The sequence below is a fragment of the Hesperophylax consimilis genome, chromosome 16, assembly GCF_061612785.1.
Source record: "Hesperophylax consimilis isolate HC1 chromosome 16, BYU_Hcon_1.0, whole genome shotgun sequence".
Lineage (NCBI taxonomy): Eukaryota > Metazoa > Arthropoda > Insecta > Trichoptera > Limnephilidae > Hesperophylax > Hesperophylax consimilis.
This window is the reverse complement of record NC_142851.1, coordinates 32,863,283-32,883,057: the sequence shown is the minus strand read 5'-3', so window position 1 is coordinate 32,883,057 and position 19,775 is coordinate 32,863,283. Positions and strand designations below refer to the sequence as shown.

Below are 19,775 nucleotides of genomic sequence, written 5' to 3'. Positions count from 1 at the left end.
TTAACTGAGTTAAACGTGTTTAGCCCTACTCGTAAAGCAGTACTGTCAAAAATATTTAGGTTATCTCTTCGATTTCTGATTGTGTTTAAAATCTATCTCATTTTAATTTGTATTCACAATGAACATTTGGGATTTGTATTCTGACGATCATGAAGAAATTATGTTATTGAAATTATAAATAACTTAAGAGTGGGTTATAGGGCATAATGGTGATTTGCTGGAAAACAGCTCCCTAAAACGGCTTAATACTACCTTTCGTATGTCATTCTCAGACTTCATATTTTTTTATACCAATTAATGGACTATTATGTTTCAGTCTGCCTATTTTTTTTTGTAGTTGTTGTAGGCATTCGACTATAAAAAATAAAAACATTGATACACCATACAACCCACTTTTAAAACTTCGATCCATGATTATCGCATTAAAAACGCTTTTACACAATATTTTTAATTTAAAATATGTATATAATACACACATCTGTAGAAGTACGGCCTCTTATTATCGTTATGATATCTGTGGATATTAACAATTAAATAAATACTTCATCTTGCACCAAATTTTCAAGACATTTCACAGTATTTTACTTATTACGGGTGAGAAGCCCCCGTGAACGGTACTGAAGCTATCGCTCCCTGTTTCACGGCGTATATATTTCGAAAATGCCATCAAAATGTTTCATTAATGGGTCTAAAAGTAGAATACCGACTCACTTGAAGCATTGCAATAATCTAATGAAGCTACAAAAACAGTAATTACTCACAAATTCTCTTTTTTCATGTAAATTTGACGTATTGTATTTTTTCAAGTGTCATATTTTAAAACTCAACATTTAATATGCGTTCCTTTTCCTAACGGTTAGCACTAACGTCATGTTGTTTACTGGCGGCATCTTTATGCAAGTGTGTGTGAGAGAATTCATTGTCTTTACGCGCTCTGACCAAGTGGGAGAGTGAACGTTTTATCATAGGGCACGTTTGGTAATTGAACCAAAAATTACCAATATTATTTTTCTCTTTGTAGATCAATATTATGATTTATCCATGGCAGCCGGAAAAAATACTCCAAACAAGGTATGCTTCAAGTAACGAATAAATGAAAAAAGATTATTGTTTAGTTGTACTAAATAACACAGAATAATTTAACAAATATATAAATAAAAAAATAAAATTTCTTTCATTTCTCGAGGTCAATTTATTAATGATGGTATTAATATGTATAGATATTCTATCAAATATAAAATTAAGAAATTTACCAAATAAATCCACCTTCGATTTTCTCGAAAACGAAAGCTCAAATAAAAAAAGTCATAACCCAAAATTGACAATAAATGAATAACTGCTTTGATAATTTTATAGAGAAACTGACCAGGACGCGATTTTCGTAAATTTACTCAACATGTGAGAACTTTGGGCGGTTGGTTCGATTCAAGACCTCTGTGCGTTACCTCAGAATGATTACAACCCAAGGGCTTATAACTTGTAAACATAAAGAAATATAAACCTTAATGTTGCAGGTTTCAAAACTATCCGTTTTTAGCTTATGACCTATAAAGGGTTTTACCGTTTATACCACGAGTTTCCGAACACCGTGTAAAACAAACTATATGTATCGGAAATGTTCCTCAACACTAATGACAACAGCAAGTGAATGATGAAACATTTATAAAAAATGTCAAATTAAATGCTTTACCAAAATAGTAGGTTCTGCAAATAAGTCATACTTTTTTACTAAGTTGTTTGTTTTACTTAATATTTCACATTCATATTATACGTTCATTGCTTTGCGACAAACGCACGTGTGACGTTATATTTTAACAAGTTCATTAATGTACAACTACCGCCCTCTAGTGACATAAAAATGAAGACATTTTGACAGTTTGCGAAATTTCGCTATCATATAACAAGCGCTTAAATAAATTATAATATAGTCAGAAAAGTAAACAAGAGAACAAATTTATTTGAAACACTCAGTGCCAAGAAGTTTCAAAGAATATTTCGTCTCAGTAAAGAAATGACATCATTATTAGTGCAAGAAATTGAACCTCAGTTAAAATTCAACACCAATAAAACATCAGCGAGGTGCTCGTCACTTGGAGCTAACACTCCTTATCGAGGAGTAGGTACTTTGCAAGGTTGTAAACTTCTAATCATACCTACAGCATTCTTATAATACTTTAAAACAATATACCTAATATGTAAAAGAAATAAAAAAAAAAACAAAATTACTCGGATAATTGTTTTATTTTTAATTCCAACAACAGAAGCTCTTTTTGTATTATTTCATCATTATGTCTATTTGCTTTAACTTTTTCTTCATAAAATAAATGAACACACTATTAAACCACACACACAATCACAAAATATTTTGACACTTCAAGTAAAATGAAACATCGTAGCTGTTTTATTTACGCGTAAATGGCGGTAAACACGCGGTAACTGTTTTACCGACGCGTTAAACGCGTTTAACTAAAATTGCCACCGAACTGCGTGGTGCAGGACGCAACTAAACGCATTTAAGTTAAATGTATTTAGGGTCTTAAATACGTTTAGTTAAATACAATTTAAGATAAAATTTGCGATAGTTGGTGCAAGTCGCCCTTAGAAACTTAAACTCTTTATCAAGTTAGATCAGCAACATTAGCAGCTGTAGGCAGACTGATGGAACCTAAGCGCCAAGCCAAATACTAAGTTTGGTGATCGCGCTTTCGGAGTATCTGGGCCGAAGGCTTGGAATAAACTCCCTGCGGAACTAAGATCCATAACAAGTCCAACAGAATTCAGGTCTAAACTAAAAACTTACCCTTTTTAAGCTGTCATACCCTTAAATTAAATATACCATTCCTGAGAGAAAGTCCAGTTATATCCAATTATGTCCTAAATCCTGTATCTAAATTTCGCTAATAAACAATTAGTTAATGTTAATTACGTGTTAATCTCATTTGACCTACCAGGTAAGTATTTTACTGTATATTATCTCCATATTTAGTTAGTAATAACATAGATAATTGTAGAAGTGTATTATATATTTGTACAGCGCCCTTAAGGTGATTTTGCACTAAAACGGCGCTATACAAATCATCCAATTATTTTTATTATTATTAGCGATTAAACATATAAACTAACTGCGGGAAGATGTATTATTAATATTATAGGATATTTGGTTAACATGACTTGTCTTTGATGGAGATGGAGATATGATTCAAGTATTGATATAATATTTGTGTACATGAAAAATGATATAATATGAATATCCACTGACCCTCATAAACTGTCCTGTTTTCGGATTGTAGTCAGGTACAGTAATGTGTGCCATATCTATAAATTGGTGAATTGTCTTAATTGGTCCAGTGACCTCGAAATCATCTTGAGATTGCAGCAGTCTCTGAAAACATAAATTAATATTAAAGTATCGCAAAAGTAATCAACTACAACAGTTAACAATATTCAGCTATTATTTGGCCAGTTATTGAAAGGAGATATGTATTTATTTATTGTAGTTTACGGATAAATTTTCTAATACTTTTTTCTTGCCATAAAAAATATACATTATTCTTTCTTTCTGTTAATTTAATTACAGCAGAAGCATATTATATTTGATGATAGCATCTAAAAAAAGTATATAATTTGATATTTAATAAAGGTCGGCGTGGGCTATTTTAACATACAATACAGTATTGTTTTGGAAATGAATGCTAGATTCTGAATATTACCTGTATTTAATTTAAAATTTTCTGTAAAGAATGATAAACAAGAAAGTTTTTATGGCAATTTCTTGCCGGCAAGGTATTGCCGTTAAGATTTCCATATTTTCAGGAAAGGTTGACATGTATTGCCTACTCTTGTCAATGTATTCCCCTGTCTTGTTATTGAGTTACCACTACCTGTATTACGACAATATTGCTGGGTCAAATCTATTTCCTTCTCCCTCTGTTACATATGTGCGCCACCTTATACAAATTTGGTGATTGCAGGAGATAATATTAATATATTAGTGGCCCGACGGGACAGGCCAATACCTTGCCCGGCAAGACTTTTGAAGGGAAAGACAATTAATGGGCAATAGGCAATACTAGGCAATTTATCTTGTTTGTTTACCAGCACCTTTATGTATAATTGTAGGGATTTTTATGGGGCAAAAAAAAATTACGAGATCAATTGAAACTCACCAGTCCTTCGGTCTTGATCCTCTGGGCGATGATCTTGGTGGAATCGAACATGTCCTTACCGGGCCCCTGCGCAAAGCACTTTTCGTCAGGATTGACACAGCGGCTGGAGTGGATGTCGCACGGCACGCCCGTGAACTCGCATTTGGGGCCCATAATGTTGGGGGAGATGTCACCCAGATTGGTGGATGCAAATGCTCCAACAAACTTACCCTGAAAGTTGTTAACCAATTGTTAAAATTAGAGAGTCATGTTTTGGAGGGTAAAGACTTTTTAAGCTGATCTACGTGACAGTCGCATTAATGAACCATCGCCGACTCTCCCCTTACGTGGATGTCGCATAATATATAATCCATGAAGTAGCTCTAAAACACGTATGTTGTATGAAAGCGTACCACATGGTGAGACAGCTGCTATTAAAAAGGCCAGCATTGAAAAGGTTAACGTTAGGTTATTCAAAATATATACTTATCAATTAATCAATAATTTTAGAAGACAGGTTTTTATGTGATCACTGTGTTAATTTTTGCGATTTAATACTAAAAGTAGCGATTTGAAAAACGCTTTTGATTTGTTTTTATTTGTAACATATATACTCATACATCATAATATTGCATTAGAGCAGAGCCATTATTGTAAGCAACATCACAACACCTAAAGACTGGCAACGTCTTGTAGATGAAAACAAAACCATATATAGTGGTCAATATTGAAACAACTTTATGATTATTCCACATTCCACTTCCTGCTCAAATTGCCTTGTCCTTTGTTTTTTGTAAAGTTCCTAAAAGTCTTACCTTGGAAGAGAGAAGATTTGAAAAAGAAGACCAATGCCAGTGTCATTTGTTTTATGGTTCAAATTTTCATCATTGTTGAAAGTGCTTGTTATTTTCTTCCCTCATATAAATATGTAATCTCATAAAAAGTCCGTAAAATAGTATAATTCAATGTAATTCTACTCTTCCTCAACCATCATTCGACAAATTATGGATATTATTCACCATTGTCCAGAATGTGTAGACTGGTCAACTCAAGTCAAAACCTTAACTTTTTTGGGATAAGTCTGAATGATTTTTGCCAGTCGCTAAACAAGTGACGGAATATTATAAGTGTCCTGTGGTCCTGACCCACGGCGTATTCTTGACTTGATTCGACTTGTCACTTTATTTTCTTATATTATATCTGCCTTTTGTCTTTGCTTTCATGTACCTTTGTCTACTCCTGTATTTTTCTTTTTACTTTATTCGTGTTATTATTTTGTAATTTGGACGATGTCTGTTAATAAATAAATAAAATAAATAAATAAATAATTCCCAAGTTCATTATTGTCGTTCCCGGGGCGGCGGTACCCATACCCGCATTCCAAATTGAGGACTAGAAATAGAATCCAGAATAGAAAGACGAATGAGATGTGGTTGACAATGAAATGACACTTACATGGAAGTGGGCCTATATCCAAAGCTGGATAACATGCTAAATGATGCTAATTGACAAATAAAATAAACTGGATGTTATGGTAAAATTATAGTGACATCTGTTGACAGTATTTTATTTACCTTTCCAGGGAAGGTTCCCGGAGGGTTGATGGCTTCCTCCAGCAGCACGGAGGCGTACCCCACGTTGTCGGAGGAAACCAGCACGTTGGTGTTGTTCATGCTGGTGGGGTGGATGGCGAACCAGTTGATGGCCCCCAGCAAGGTTCCGTTGCTGGATATCATCTTCAACTGCGCCATCTTCTTGTCTGTGTCTCCATCTTCATATCTGAAATATTATAATTGTGGATTTGGTAAGATGAAAATATCACAAACATTTTAATATCATCTGCAAATAATTTCTGAATCGCCTGAATAAACAGGTAATCGGACAAATCAGATCATCAAAAAATTATACGTTAGGTTAGGTTAGAATTTTTTTTCATCAATTTTTGATGACTAAATGATGATATCAGTTTTCGTGTTCTGTTTTATTATGGAACCATGTAAAATGAGCATTAGTTTTAAAATAAAACATTGTACTTCAATAAGCAAGGTGATTTAAAAAAATGTAATTCATTGGTATAGTGCAGCCTGTAAAAATGATTAGTTCAAAACTTGAAACGACCTTTGGGAAAAAAAAAAAAATTTGTGCAAACAAAGTCTTAATTTATTTTGTATGTTAACCGGACACTATGCCCGATTAGGTACATTTGGGTGTGTGTACATAGTTTCTTTACGTCCTCAAAATTAACCTGTTAACTTTTTGGCAGCTATGTGGAAAAACAAACCGTGTCTTCAACGCTAAGCACTATGTGTGCATTCATTTTCAAGTAAGGTATTACTAACAGTGTCACGCATATCCGATAATGTGGTGAAAGGGTTAATAGAAGTGTTTCATTTTTGGGTTATTACTCGTTTCGCACTTACAATGTTCCGGACAGCGTTACAGTGTCCATCATAATACGTAGATGATTAATCATGTTTATGTAAAAGTGATACTAATACCGGCCCTATAAGAATTAACGCGCGCCGTTATCTCTTCTAAATACATATTATGCTGTCTCAGCAGAGGTAAAGTACACAAGGAGGAAATCCATAATTGGTTTTATTTTGTCTATATAATACTTATGTACAAATTGATTAAATGTAAACTGTCGATTTCCCGAAAATTAATACATAAACACATACTTCACCACAATCTACACATTTGCCCTGATGATGGATACTGTAACGAAGCCCGAAACATTGGCTAAAGAAGGAGGAAACGCAACAAGCGCCAATAACCCAAAAATTTACCATGGTTACGCACATTTTATTTTAAAAACACTTTGTATCATTATGAGAAGTAAGTATTTGGGTTTTCAGAAATAATGCAATTTAGTAGATATATTGTAAAAAAACACGGTTAATTGACATCTTTCTTCATGCCATGTTTTGACATAATAATATGAATCCTATAATTTCTATACCCGCTATATCCGATTTTTTGACAAAATGATCTGAGTATGACATCTTGTTCACATTTTTGCGAGCAACAAGAGGAGCCTAAAATTGAGTTTCAAAACCCTCCTTATCATGACCAAAAACCATGTTAAAACTGCGAGTGAGAAACCAAATCCGCTATATCATACAGAAAGTCACTATCAAAACCCGCTATATCGGATTCAACGAATCACAAGCAGTTATTTTGCCAAAATACAATATGGCCGCCGCTCTGACGCCACGCTAGTGTGTCAAAATGATCTACGCGTGAGTTTCTAAACCCGCCATGTCGCCTCAGTTGACTTTCAAAATCACGAAGTGAGTATCAAAATCCGCTATATCCATTTTATTTATCGAAATTACTTAATTATTGCTAGACATATATAGAAAAATAAATGCTTTTCGAAATTTTATTACTCCAATTCATTATATAAAAAAATTTAATGCATTTACTTATGTACGCTAGAGATGTGACAGTTTTTTGCGGTTTTCTCCAAATCAATGAAAGTTGATATAGCGGGTATAGAAATTACACGACTCATATTAAAATAATTTTTAAGGCTAGTTTTTTAAGTTATTTTTTTAATTAAACCTGAACTAACAACCTAAAAACTTATTTTAGGATCATAGGTTTATATTTTGGTTTAAATAATAGAAAAAAACAGACCCCAAAACTTTGGCATCAAAAACAACGGTCGCCAAGTGAATAACGCATTATTTTCCATTTCCGGAAAGTGAAATACTTATTTCTCGTTAAATTCTAACTACTACAAAGTGTTTTGAAAAATAAAGTGTGCGTGTTAAGTGTGTCCCTATTTTCTGTATATTTACCATTTGTATGATAACTAGTTGACGTGTAATCGGCGTTGCTGGGGATTATCCTTAGGAGATGGACATATATGTAGGCCTTTTTAAGATATACAATTCCGTACTACATAATTTTGAGTTATCTCATAAGGTTTATCAGTGTTAGCATTGTTAACAATGTGAGCGCCCTAAAATATTTATTTTTTGAAATTACAAAACATCGACATTTCTCTACTTTTTTTAATTATAATATGCATGTAGTAACTAACTAACTAACTAACTAACCATCACGCCGTTTCCCCGCAGGGGTAGGCAGAGAGGACGGACCGCCAAACAACTCGGTCCTGGCACACACTCCTTGCCTCATTCACATTCATACATCGTCTCATACATACTCTTCTATTGTTCTGACTCTTGACATGGCCCGACTCAAGTATCTGATTCACTTGGTCGTGCCATGTCTTCCTCGGGCGTCCCCGACTTCTGCTACCATTCACATTTGCATCGTATATTCTCCTTACACTCCTTTCTTCGCTCATTCGCTCTACACGCCCAAACCATCTAAACGCCCCTTTCTTGATCTTACTCATTACGCTTACATCAGCCCTGCACTCTTTGCGGATATCCACATTCCTCACACGATCATACATGGTTTTACCACACATACGCCTCAGGGATCTCATTTCAACAGCATTCAAACTACTTTCATCCTTTCTTTGCCAGTTCCATGCCTCACTTCCATACATCAGGGTAGGTACCAGCACTCCATTGTGGACTGCTAACTTCGCTTCTTTGGACAATTTTTTGTTAGCGCCAACTGCGTTCAGTCCTCCATTAATGGAGTTACCTGCATTTACCCTTCTTTCAATATCTCTGTCAGCCTTCCCATCTCTCGTAAACATGCTTCCTAAATACACAAATTCATCCACCTGCTCCAAGTATTCCTCATTCACAGCTATATTGCACACTGTTTTCGTAATTTCTCTTTCAAACACCATTACTTTAGACTTACTTACATTCATCATTAACTCATTCTTCACGCATACTTCGTTCATCCTAGACACGAGAGACTGCAGATCATCCATACTATTAGCAATCAGCACCGCATCAGAGATTCTCTAAATGATAGGAAAAACCCTATCAAAATCCGTTGCATAGTTTGGAAGAACAAAGCGCACAAACAGACAGACGCGGCGAAAATCTCAAATCACATAAGCCTGTAACAGACCACGCTATATTCTCGTGGCTTGGCCTATTTCAGCATATAGCGTATATATGATATAGCGTATATATGATATAGCGTATATATGATATAGCGTATATATGATATAGCGTATATATGATATAGCGTATATATGATTTAGCGTATATATGATATAGCGTATATATGATATAGCGTATATATGATATAGCGTATATATGATATAGCGTATATATGATATAGCGTATATATGATATAGCGTATATATGATATAGCGTATATATGATATAGCGTATATATGATATAGCGTATATATGATATAGCGTATATATGATATAGCGTATATATGATATAGAGTATATATAATATAGCGTATATATAATGCATATAGCTTAATCTATCAGTCAATAATTGAAGTTTTTTTGTATTTGAAGAATAATTAGTTCAGCTTACAAGTTCCTTTCTGCTTCGGGGTTCAACAAGTAGGAAGATGGAGATCTGTTGATGTTGGTATTTAAAAGTCTTCCTTCTTTATAGTGCAGCTTTCCAGGGGTCATGGATTCGTGTGCAATTTTAATACTCTAGAATAAAATAAATTATTGTTAATACAATCAGTTTAATATGTAATCAAAAACACTAATTTCGGCAGTGCTTGTGTCTTGCGTAACTCTGGTTCAATGACCTCTAGAACTCGGACTTGTTATGAATTTAAGTGTCATTTTCAAAATTTGAACCGACTGTGTGAAGAATTCACACATGCAATAAAGTACCTACCAACAAATTAGAAGATGAGGAAATCATGATCAACATACATACAACAATCTACAGTCCGCCTCGGAACAGGAATACCTAGTGAGGAGGACTGAGAACAAACTACATCACTTTATATCTTTATTTTACTTAATGTTGTACCTTTTTTACTTTACTTTATATTGCCGTTAAATAAAAAAAAAATATACTGTTTTAACAGAAAATTATTTTAATTGCCATTTACAAAATTGGAAAGGATTTGTCAAGAATTCATACTATTCCGTGATTTTTCACAGGTCTGCACTAGTAATAGTAAAAATAATAATATATAGCGCCGTTTTTGTGAAAAATCATCTCAAGATAAAATATCTTGGTGCAAGAGATAATGGTATCCTCACTGGGGTCTCCCATAGGTGCTCCCATAGCCGCTGTGCCCACATGATGCACAGATGGGGCCTTAAATAATAATAATAATAATAATTGGATAATTTGTAGAGCGCCGTTTTTGTGAAAAATCACCTCAAGAGTCGGCGATGTGTGAATGTGGTACCACCGAACATGTGGTCAACGAATGCCCGCTCCATTCATTCACCGGCGGGATTGATGAGGTTCACATGGCGACGCCTGAAGCCTTAGAATGGTTCGCAGACCTAGATGTCCCCCTCTGATCCCCCCACCATACAAAAGAAGAAGAAGACTGGGATCTCCCATGATTAGGATTTCATTTCATTAAATTATTATTACGATGCGCTTTTATATACATGATGTCCGGAAACTAATGGTACAAGAAACTGGTGAATCTACATCATATTTGGAGTGGATTTTGTGATATAACTTCATTGATTTGAGCTTTTTTTTAAAGTAAATCGAACCCAAAGAATTTTTTAGATTTAATTTCAAAAAAATTGTCAATTGTCTTTGCCAAAGTTGCCAAAAATCAAGTATTTTTTGCTAGTTGCCTTGGCTTACCCTGACAATGCCGGCGGCGTAGGACTGGAAGGTCTGCTGTACGAAGCCGAGGATGGTGATGTCAAAGAGCAGGTCCATGTTGAAGCCGCCGGGTCCCGAGTGCGTGTGCGTGCCACTGATGATCAGGTTGGACTGGTTGTACGTGGACCCGTACACCTTGCTCAGCTGCCGCAGGACCTGGAGATATTATAAATACAAGTTGGTTTTACAAAAAGAGACATCAAACAGCCTAGTAAATTTGTTTTTACAGAGATCCTGTAATTACTATAAATTATGTTTGAATGCACTACCTCTTTTTTTAACTCCACAAAAGACGTCCCTGAGGAAAACCATTTTCCTTAGGGCCTATGTCATCGTTGGGGATGAGTAGAGATTCGTGACAGAGGCCGGCAATTCATTCCACAGATGAGCTCTGATGAACTCAAGAACGAGTCGTAGAAACGACCCGTTCTTATGTGACAAATGTCAACTATGTGCCCATGTTTGGTAAGTTTCCCGACTGTGCACGAATGCCGAAGGGATCAATAACGCTAGTTCTTCGGAGCATCTTGTATTGAAATACCGGTGGGATACGTACAGCATACCCACCCGATACTTGTGTTCTAAAGATTGCAATCCGTTTATTAAATAAAGTATGAGAATCTATCAAACTGAGCGCCCGTTTCGACACAGAGTCAAGGGTTCTTTTTAAAGGTATTATGGGGCTCCAGACCAGAGAAGGTTGCCAAATTCAACCGTACAGAGTCAGCAGTTGTGTACTATTAACGTATCTGCAGGCCCTGAATACGTCCCCGTGCCTGAGCTGGTCAACAACTTACCGTGAGTGCCATTTATTTGAAACCAATTCTCTATTCTTTCTATTTGATTTCTATTTGAACTCCTGGCATTCAGAGAATGTGATTACAGTTGGGGCACAAGGATTGCTTTAGTAAGAAGGTCTTTTAACTAACTAACTAATAAACCATAACAGGAACAGACCGCCCAACAACTCTTGGCACACACTCCTTGCCTCATTCTCATTCATACATCGTTATTCTGACTCTTTGCATGGCTAAACTCAAGTATTTGGTTCACTTGATCGTGCCATGTCTTTCTCGGGCGTCCCCGACTTCTTCTAGCATTCACATTTGCTTCATATATCTCTTTTCTTTGTTAATTCGCTCTACAAGTAAAACCATCTAACTGCCCTTTTCTTAATCTTACTCATTACCAGAGGCGGCTCTAAGGATCCAGTAGTGGTAGGTCATTTGAAAAAAAATGTGTGACTAATCTTTATTTTATATTGTGAAAAAAGTCCATATATTATTATCTATATTTTGACCGGTCGGTGGCCGAGTTGACATCGCGTTTGGGTCCCACCCAGGCGTAGTGTGTTCAACTCCTCGGCTGGCTAAGTCCTCCATCACAACACAAGCAACATTTTCAGCTTACTGTGGTGGTAGTAGGAGATTTTCAAATATTGTCAGGTTACTCGTAACCCGGGAATGTTTGTCTTTCTTTTTAAAAGAAAAAAAAAATTGTTAATATAGTAAATTGGAAATTAATACACAATCCATGTATGTACTTACGGCAAATTATTTTTAAGATATTAGGTTTTAATTTAGTTTTGCACAACATTAAAGTAAATAAAATAAGAGTTTGATTCTATTTGACAGTGATCTTTTACGTTTTTTGTTTTTGTTTTCATAACAACATAAATAATTATTCTAAACCTTTCCCGAACTATCCAATTGAAAAACAACCATTGTTCTACACAATACAAGCGTGTAAAATGAAAAACCGACATGTGTTTATGTCACCATCTCTGTAAAACATATAATATTCATCGTGTTGTCTCCCTCACGGTCATGACCTAAGCGTCCCTAAGCTTTCTTCGGTACCTAATTTTTACTTCGACAAAAATTATAGTGCCATCTCGTTTATTCTATGGCGCGCATAGGGACAGAAGATGCGAAAGTGGACATTCTTTAAATTGACCCAGCGAATCGTATGGACTTGTGAATGAAAGCTTCTAGCTTCTATTAGAGACAACAGATGTCACTCCTAGTCACTAGCCGCCGCCGCTTGCAGCTTTGCTGTTTCGCAGTACATTTTAAATAAATTAAGAATAAGACCAGTTGTTTTGATGAACATAATTGAATATTATTATTGTTGTCTTATAATTTTGGGGGGTCAAACACCAATTGACCTAAGGGAAGAACCGCCACTGCTCATTACGCTTACATCTGCCTTGCATTCTTTGCCATTCTCTACATTTTCACACCATCATACATACATGATTTAACTACTTTCATCATTTCTCTGCCAATTCCATGCCTCACTGCCATACATCAAGGTAGGTATCAGAACTCCATTCTGGACTGCTAGCTTCGCTTCTTTGGACAATTTTTTGCTAGTAACAAACGGATTCAGTCCTCCATTAATGAAGTTGCCCTTCTTTCAATACATCCACCAGCTTTTCCATCTCTCGTAAACACACTTCCTAAAAGTCTTCAGAAAAAAATATTTGGCAGTATAAAAATTAGTAGAACTGAAAAAAATCAGACAGAGAATATAATTGCCACTTTTCGGAAAAATTCTGCTGTTGGTCTGCATACTTCGCTTGGTTTTGCTAGCTCGGTTAGAGTAAATTCTGCTGTTTGGTTGCATGCTTTGCTTGGTTTTGCTAGCTTGATTAGAGTAAATTCTGCTGTTTGTCTGCATGCTTTGCTTGGTTTTGCTAGCTTGGTTAGAGTAAATTCTGCTGTTTGTCTGCATGCTTTGCTTGGTTTTGCTAGCTAGATTAGAGTAAATTCTGCTGCTTGTCTGCATGCTTTGCTTGGTTTTGTTAGCTAGAATAGAGTAAATTCTGCTGCTTGTCTGCATACTTTGATTTGTTTTTCTAGATCGGTTAGAGTAAATTGAAATTTCGATGTAATCATTCGTATTTTATCCTGAAAAATCATGATTAAATATCGGGTGTCATTGCTGATGTGAAATCAATGGGTACCTACTATCTTAAAGATTGAGCCAATCTCAATCAAAATCAAATCAGATTGTCTAAATATCAGATGATCTCACTTATTGAATATGAACTGCGAGTGCGAGAGTTTATCGAGCAAAATACTTTTTGACGTCGAGCAGACACCAGATAAGGGACCCTTCATAAAGAGTTAGAAAATTGGTTTGTTATGACCACCGGTGTCACTGGTTTCCCGGTGAAATAGAAACCCTTACTTACTATGATTCTACGAATCAATGAATCACCGAATCAATGAATCCGTGAATCAACGAATTTATCATTCTATGAATAAAATGAATCCCCGAACTAATATACAAATCAATGAATCCATGAATCAGTGAATCGTTAGATTCAATGAATTAATTAGTGAGTGGTCGAGGGGTAAGGCTCTCGACTAGCAATCTGAAGGTCGGGGATTGATTTTGTGTTATTTCGCAATTTATTAATTAAAAATAATATATAGTACACTTGCGGCACGTTCCAGAGTGGAAAATACTCTCAGTATCAGCCTGTTGTAAGACAACCATTCAGAATTGAAATGTTGCTTGAATTGGCTTTAGCCATGTTTGGTGACCAAATCTGAACAATCAGGTACTTCCCCACCTTACTCTTTCTCATATCCTTCCCTTCCCCACTACCTTCATCCTCACAACGTACCCAAAATGGGGATGTTATAGTCTCACTGGCTCCAGACGGTTGGGAGCAGTTGGGACTCTTGGGCGGTATTCACATAAACAAAAATGAATCCGAGAATTTGTGAATCAACGAATCATCAATGATTAATAAAGCAATGAATCACTGAATCAATGAATCGATGAATATGAATCAATGAATCAGTGAACGAATTAATCGTGGTAATATTAAGTCAGTCAAGAGGTAATTGTTACCTCTTTCCTGAGGCCGGTGCTCATCATGCCCGTGTCGGTGGACACAAAGGCCACCCTGTTTTGGTTCTCATCCTCAATGATGAAGGATCGGGCAAACTGCCGCAAGTGGATTCCTCGTCCAGTCTGCTCCAGGTTTGCATATCCCATCTGTAAAAAAAACATTATTCGATTATCTAACAGGTTTAAAGAGGTAGTTTCATTTATGTCTTCCTTGTGTTATTTTGTTGGATTTGATTTTACAGGATTGTTTTTACGGGGGGTTCCATTAAATCTTGACGGCCGGCATAGTCCAGTGGTAACGCATTGGACTGCCATTCCGAAGGTCGCGGGTTCGAACCCGGCGTGCGCAAATAAATTTTATTTGATTAATTTGTGTTATTTCGCAATTAATTAATTAAAAAAATATATAGTATATTTGCGGCACGTTCCAGAGTGGAAGATACTACCAGTATCGCCCTGGTGTAAGACCACCATTCAGAATTGAAACGTTACTCCAAATGGCTTTAGCCGTGTTTAGTGACTAGATCTGAATAGCCAGGTACTTCCCCACCTTCTTCTTTCCCTTCCCCACTTACCTTCAGCCTCACAACATCAACCAATTGGGGATGCCATAGTCTCACTAGCTCCAGACGGGAGCAGTTGGGACTCTTGTGAGATATTCACTATAAAAAAAAAAATCTATTCAACATTTGTAGTATGTAATACTTTTTAGGAGTAAAATGAGAGACGTAGAAAAAATTATTTCGTTTCCTAAAATGATTTTAAAAATATTTAAAAAATTTGAGGTATGCTAATAATGTAATGATAGTAATTTTTTTTCAGTTAAAATTAACAGGAATCAGGTACAATATTCGAACTTGTTGCGACAGTAGAAAGGAACTCGAAATTTGAACGTGTTGCAACTGACCTTAATAAACTAATTATATTGACTTTAATTCCAACCCCTATCTCATTCGCTGCTAAGCTAATGGGCAATATTTCCAATGAAACGTATGTATAGATAGGTTTATATGAAACATTTTAATAAAAAAAATAAAAAAGGGTTTTATTATCGAAATGAATATCTTACAAAGTTAACTTCAACTGAGGGCCCTGTGATGTCGGCTATTCCCACCCCGATGTTGTAGTCCGCCAGTGAGCTGGAAACGAGGCATAGCACCGCCAGCACTGTTAGGCACAGCGCCACTATATTGTGTGAAGAACCCATGTCTGTCCTGAAAATAAAATATAAACAATTAGGTGCGTGAAAAACAATGACGAAATTATCTTTTTTAAAACGTCCTTTCTTTGGGTGGCAGAGTTGAATTTGTGAATCAAAATCATCTAATCAATGATTAATGAAGCAATGACTCAGTGAATCAATGAATTAATGAATCAGTGAATCGATGAATATGAATCAATTAATCAGTGAACGAATTAATAATGGTAATATTAAGTCAGTCAAGAGGTGATTGTTACCTCCTTGGCTGTGGATCGTGAAACAGCAGGTTCGGAAATACATACTATTTGTTTAAATTCATCGTACATCAGGACATTACCTACGAACTTTCCCGAGCTTATTTGGAGTTAAAAAAGTGGCATTTTGGTCTCCGGGGTGTCATTTTGTTGACAAAGTCCTTTTTCGCGAGTTTTTGAATTAGCAAATACCTGTATTTACGGCTCCTAGCAATTCGCGCGCTATTGTAAAAAGGACTAGTAATTCGTAAGCATATTTTATTTTCGAGGTCTTAATAATGATGATAGAATGCGATTTGTCTGAAAACTGTCGGATTAATTTATTGATCAGTCATTGAAGGGTGACGCCCACTTCACCACGTTACCCTCGCCTTTAGGTTCCTGTCTACTGATTCTCATGTCTCACTATTTTCGTGCGGCTCAAAGAGTCGACTCAATTGAACGACGGCTCAATTGCACGACGGCTCAATTGAACGTGAGCCGCGAGCTCAGAGCGTGTGAGAATACTGTGCTCGTCCGATACGACTCGCCCCCCGGTAAGGCTCCCCAACTACCTACTATCTGAAATCGAATGACATGACGGCAGTTAACAACACCAGATCGGCATTTGGCGAGGTTGTTAGCGTCCCTGGGAAGGACGGTGCAATCCTCAGTCAAATCATTTTTTATTCTTTTTAAGTTTTAAAAGGCTTTTACCATGGAAGTAGGTACTCAACATTACCGGGTTACGAATTGCCTGACAATATTTGAAAATCTTCTACTATCACCACAGTAAGCTAAAAGTGTTTCTTGTGGTGAACTTAGCCAGCCGAGGAATTGAACGCACGACGCCTGGGTGGGACCCAAACGCGATGACAACTCAGCCACTGACCGGTTATAGTAATTTTTAATAGTAACTCATAATACTAACTGTTTAGTGTAATTTATGGTAACTTTTTACTACAAAGGTGTGAAATTTATTTGTTTAATTGATGAAATCTGTTGTCGGAACTATAAAAACTACACCAATTATATACTATAAGAAACACGCAAGATAAAATTTAAAAGTAACTAAGCATGTAAGTTATAATTTAGTGTTAAATTAAATGTAAAATAACTCAAATTAAAATATGAAAACGTATTTAAAATAAAGAATGTTAGTTAATACATTTGTTGTAATTGATCAAAAATATTCGTCATCCGCAAGTTGTTACTTGATCTCCAAGAACTTCGCGGTCAATGTCACGAGTCACGACTCTGCAATTCATTATTGAGTCATACTAGTCACTACAAACTAGATTTTAATGAGTCAATTTATTTAGTCGCAAACCCGGGTTTTTTATATCATGGCCATAAATCCATGAATATTTTAACATATTTCGTAGTAAAATTACCTCATACGGCTTGAATACTGCATTGAAAATTTGTCTCGGTTTTGGTTTGAAATTCGATGTATTTTTTATTCAACTAAAAATGTTTTTTCGCCCTAGGTGTAATGATTGTAGTGTCAATAGTATCGTGTTTAATTAACCTAAGATGGTCTTGAGTCCGGCGCCTAGAGTAACTTGAATTTTGGCGCCTTTTTAAATATAGTACCGTCGATTTTATTTCCGGGTTAAATCTTCCCCATAGGAAAAACTAAACCCTTCCACACACTTTTCCACAAATGATCATCTAGTCAATCAACATTATGCAAGTGCATTATATAAGCAAAATAAATACAAAACAATACAATAACAACACGTCAACTCACCAGAAATCAAATGGGAAAATAATTCACCGACTCGAGATATTTTCGTATCAGAGGGTTCGGCTCGGTAGAACTCCTAACAGGGCCTATAAATCCTACTGATCCCTCAACATAAATATTTAAAAAATCTTTCGTTATCCTACATGTATTCAAAATGACCGACTTTTGCATCTTTATATATAAATTTAGATAGATCTAATACGCCTAAATTTTGAATGAGAGAGCTAGGTATAATGCCAGTAGCCGAAATAACGAATGGTAATATTTTTATAGTCTGAGAATTCCAAATTCTTTTTATTTCATTTCCTAAATCTGTGTATTTTCTTATTTTTTCATTAGCAGATTTTTGAATATTATTATATTTTAATATTATATATTTTAATTATTTTGAAATATTAACCGTTAATTGTTTTTTGTTTTGCACTAGCAATGTTTGAAGAACTATTGTATGTATGTTGATAACATGTTATCGTTCCCGAGCACGACTGCCGATCGCCAACGAAAAAAAACAACAGTTCACGACAGGTCGACCAAATTAAGCGTAACGTGAATTATTTTGTTTGTTCGTTGGCGATCTGCAGTCGTGTCTGCATTGTGTATGATGACAAGTTACCGACAGTATCATCAAGACCGGCCCTGAACCGAATCTTATCAAAATGGTTTGAGAATGTCACGGAAAACAATAACTTAGGTATTATACATAATTCGGTTCCCATTGCGAGGAACTTCAAATTTTTGCGTTTTTTTGTGAAATTCGCGTTTTTTATACAAAATTAGCGTAATTTCTCAGCAAAAAAAAGATGTTATTATCCTTTTTTCGTATTTGGGTGGGTTTTTTTATCTATAGGAAAAATAATGGAGTTAGCTGCGTCTAAATTAATGGCTACGGGCGTTATTTGCCGGAAAATTATGAAATTTTCGAAAAAATGGAAAAATTCATGTTATTCGCGCAAAAAAATCGTGGTACCAAAACGCGAATTTTTCAAGTCTCTACCCATTACTCTACGGGAGTTATCACTACACAAATGGCAAGCCGCCATCTTGAATCTCAATGAATGAATGCATCAATCAATTTCACTTTCAATGAAACCAGTCGTTAATTTGTTGCGCGATGGTCTCATCATATGTCTATGGTCTCAACGTTGCAGTACAGTCCTTTTCATATTCAGTGCATTAGAGTGGTATATTTATGAGTGCATTACAGATGCATCGTCAGGGAAGATCAATCATTGTGGCTGGTGATTCTACAAATATCTTCCTTCTCACACATCTTTTATGAAAGCGAAAAAAGACAACAAATATCCGAACATCGAATGTTTCCAAATTGAAATTGAAAAACCTAGAATCGTATTGTTTTATTTTGTCTAATAAAATACATATAGATGGTCAAACGAATCATGTTTACGAACGAATTACGAGAAGTTGTAAAATAATAATAATTTATTAATTAAAAAATAGCAACATTTACAAAATAATTTTATAAAAACATGTGAAAGAAATTTTAAAATCCATCAACATTGTATTGGTAATGGCTGAACGCAGACACTACACAACAAATCACATAATCCAAGCAACAACTGCGCGATACGAGAGTATGAAGGTGGCACTCGAGCTTCCTCGGAGAAACGTCTCACAAATGGTGAAGTTCGAGCATACAAATTGTATAAATTTTATTATATTAAACGATTGATCCGACAAATACCTACATACTGCAAATGGCTTGTTTATGTAAATATAAGCCATTTTATTTTGCATCATTTGTCTTTGTATTACATTACCGACGTAACATTTTTGTTGCGTCACCACCTCACGTAGCTGTGTCTTCGAACAAAAAGAAATAACCTTTGTTTTTTCAT

At 35.6% G+C, this 19,775-nt stretch overlaps 1 protein-coding gene across 3 annotated transcripts in view; it reads right to left on the bottom strand.

Moving 5' to 3' along the window:
- Positions 1-19,775, bottom strand: part of CDase (neutral ceramidase) — a 73,514-nt gene that overhangs the window by 7,810 nt on the left and 45,929 nt on the right. For all 3 annotated transcript variants that reach the window (XM_089641163.1, XM_089641164.1, XM_089641165.1), the window contains 7 exons: positions 15,805-15,949; positions 14,736-14,882; positions 10,848-11,024; positions 9,582-9,709; positions 5,720-5,924; positions 4,167-4,376; positions 3,260-3,382 (listed from right to left, as the gene is read on the bottom strand). In XM_089641163.1, the coding sequence (XP_089497289.1) occupies positions 3,260-3,382; positions 4,167-4,376; positions 5,720-5,924; positions 9,582-9,709; positions 10,848-11,024; positions 14,736-14,882; positions 15,805-15,942 (1,128 nt within the window). In that variant the 5' untranslated portion in view covers positions 15,943-15,949. The remainder of the gene's footprint in view (positions 1-3,259; positions 3,383-4,166; positions 4,377-5,719; positions 5,925-9,581; positions 9,710-10,847; positions 11,025-14,735; positions 14,883-15,804; positions 15,950-19,775) is intronic.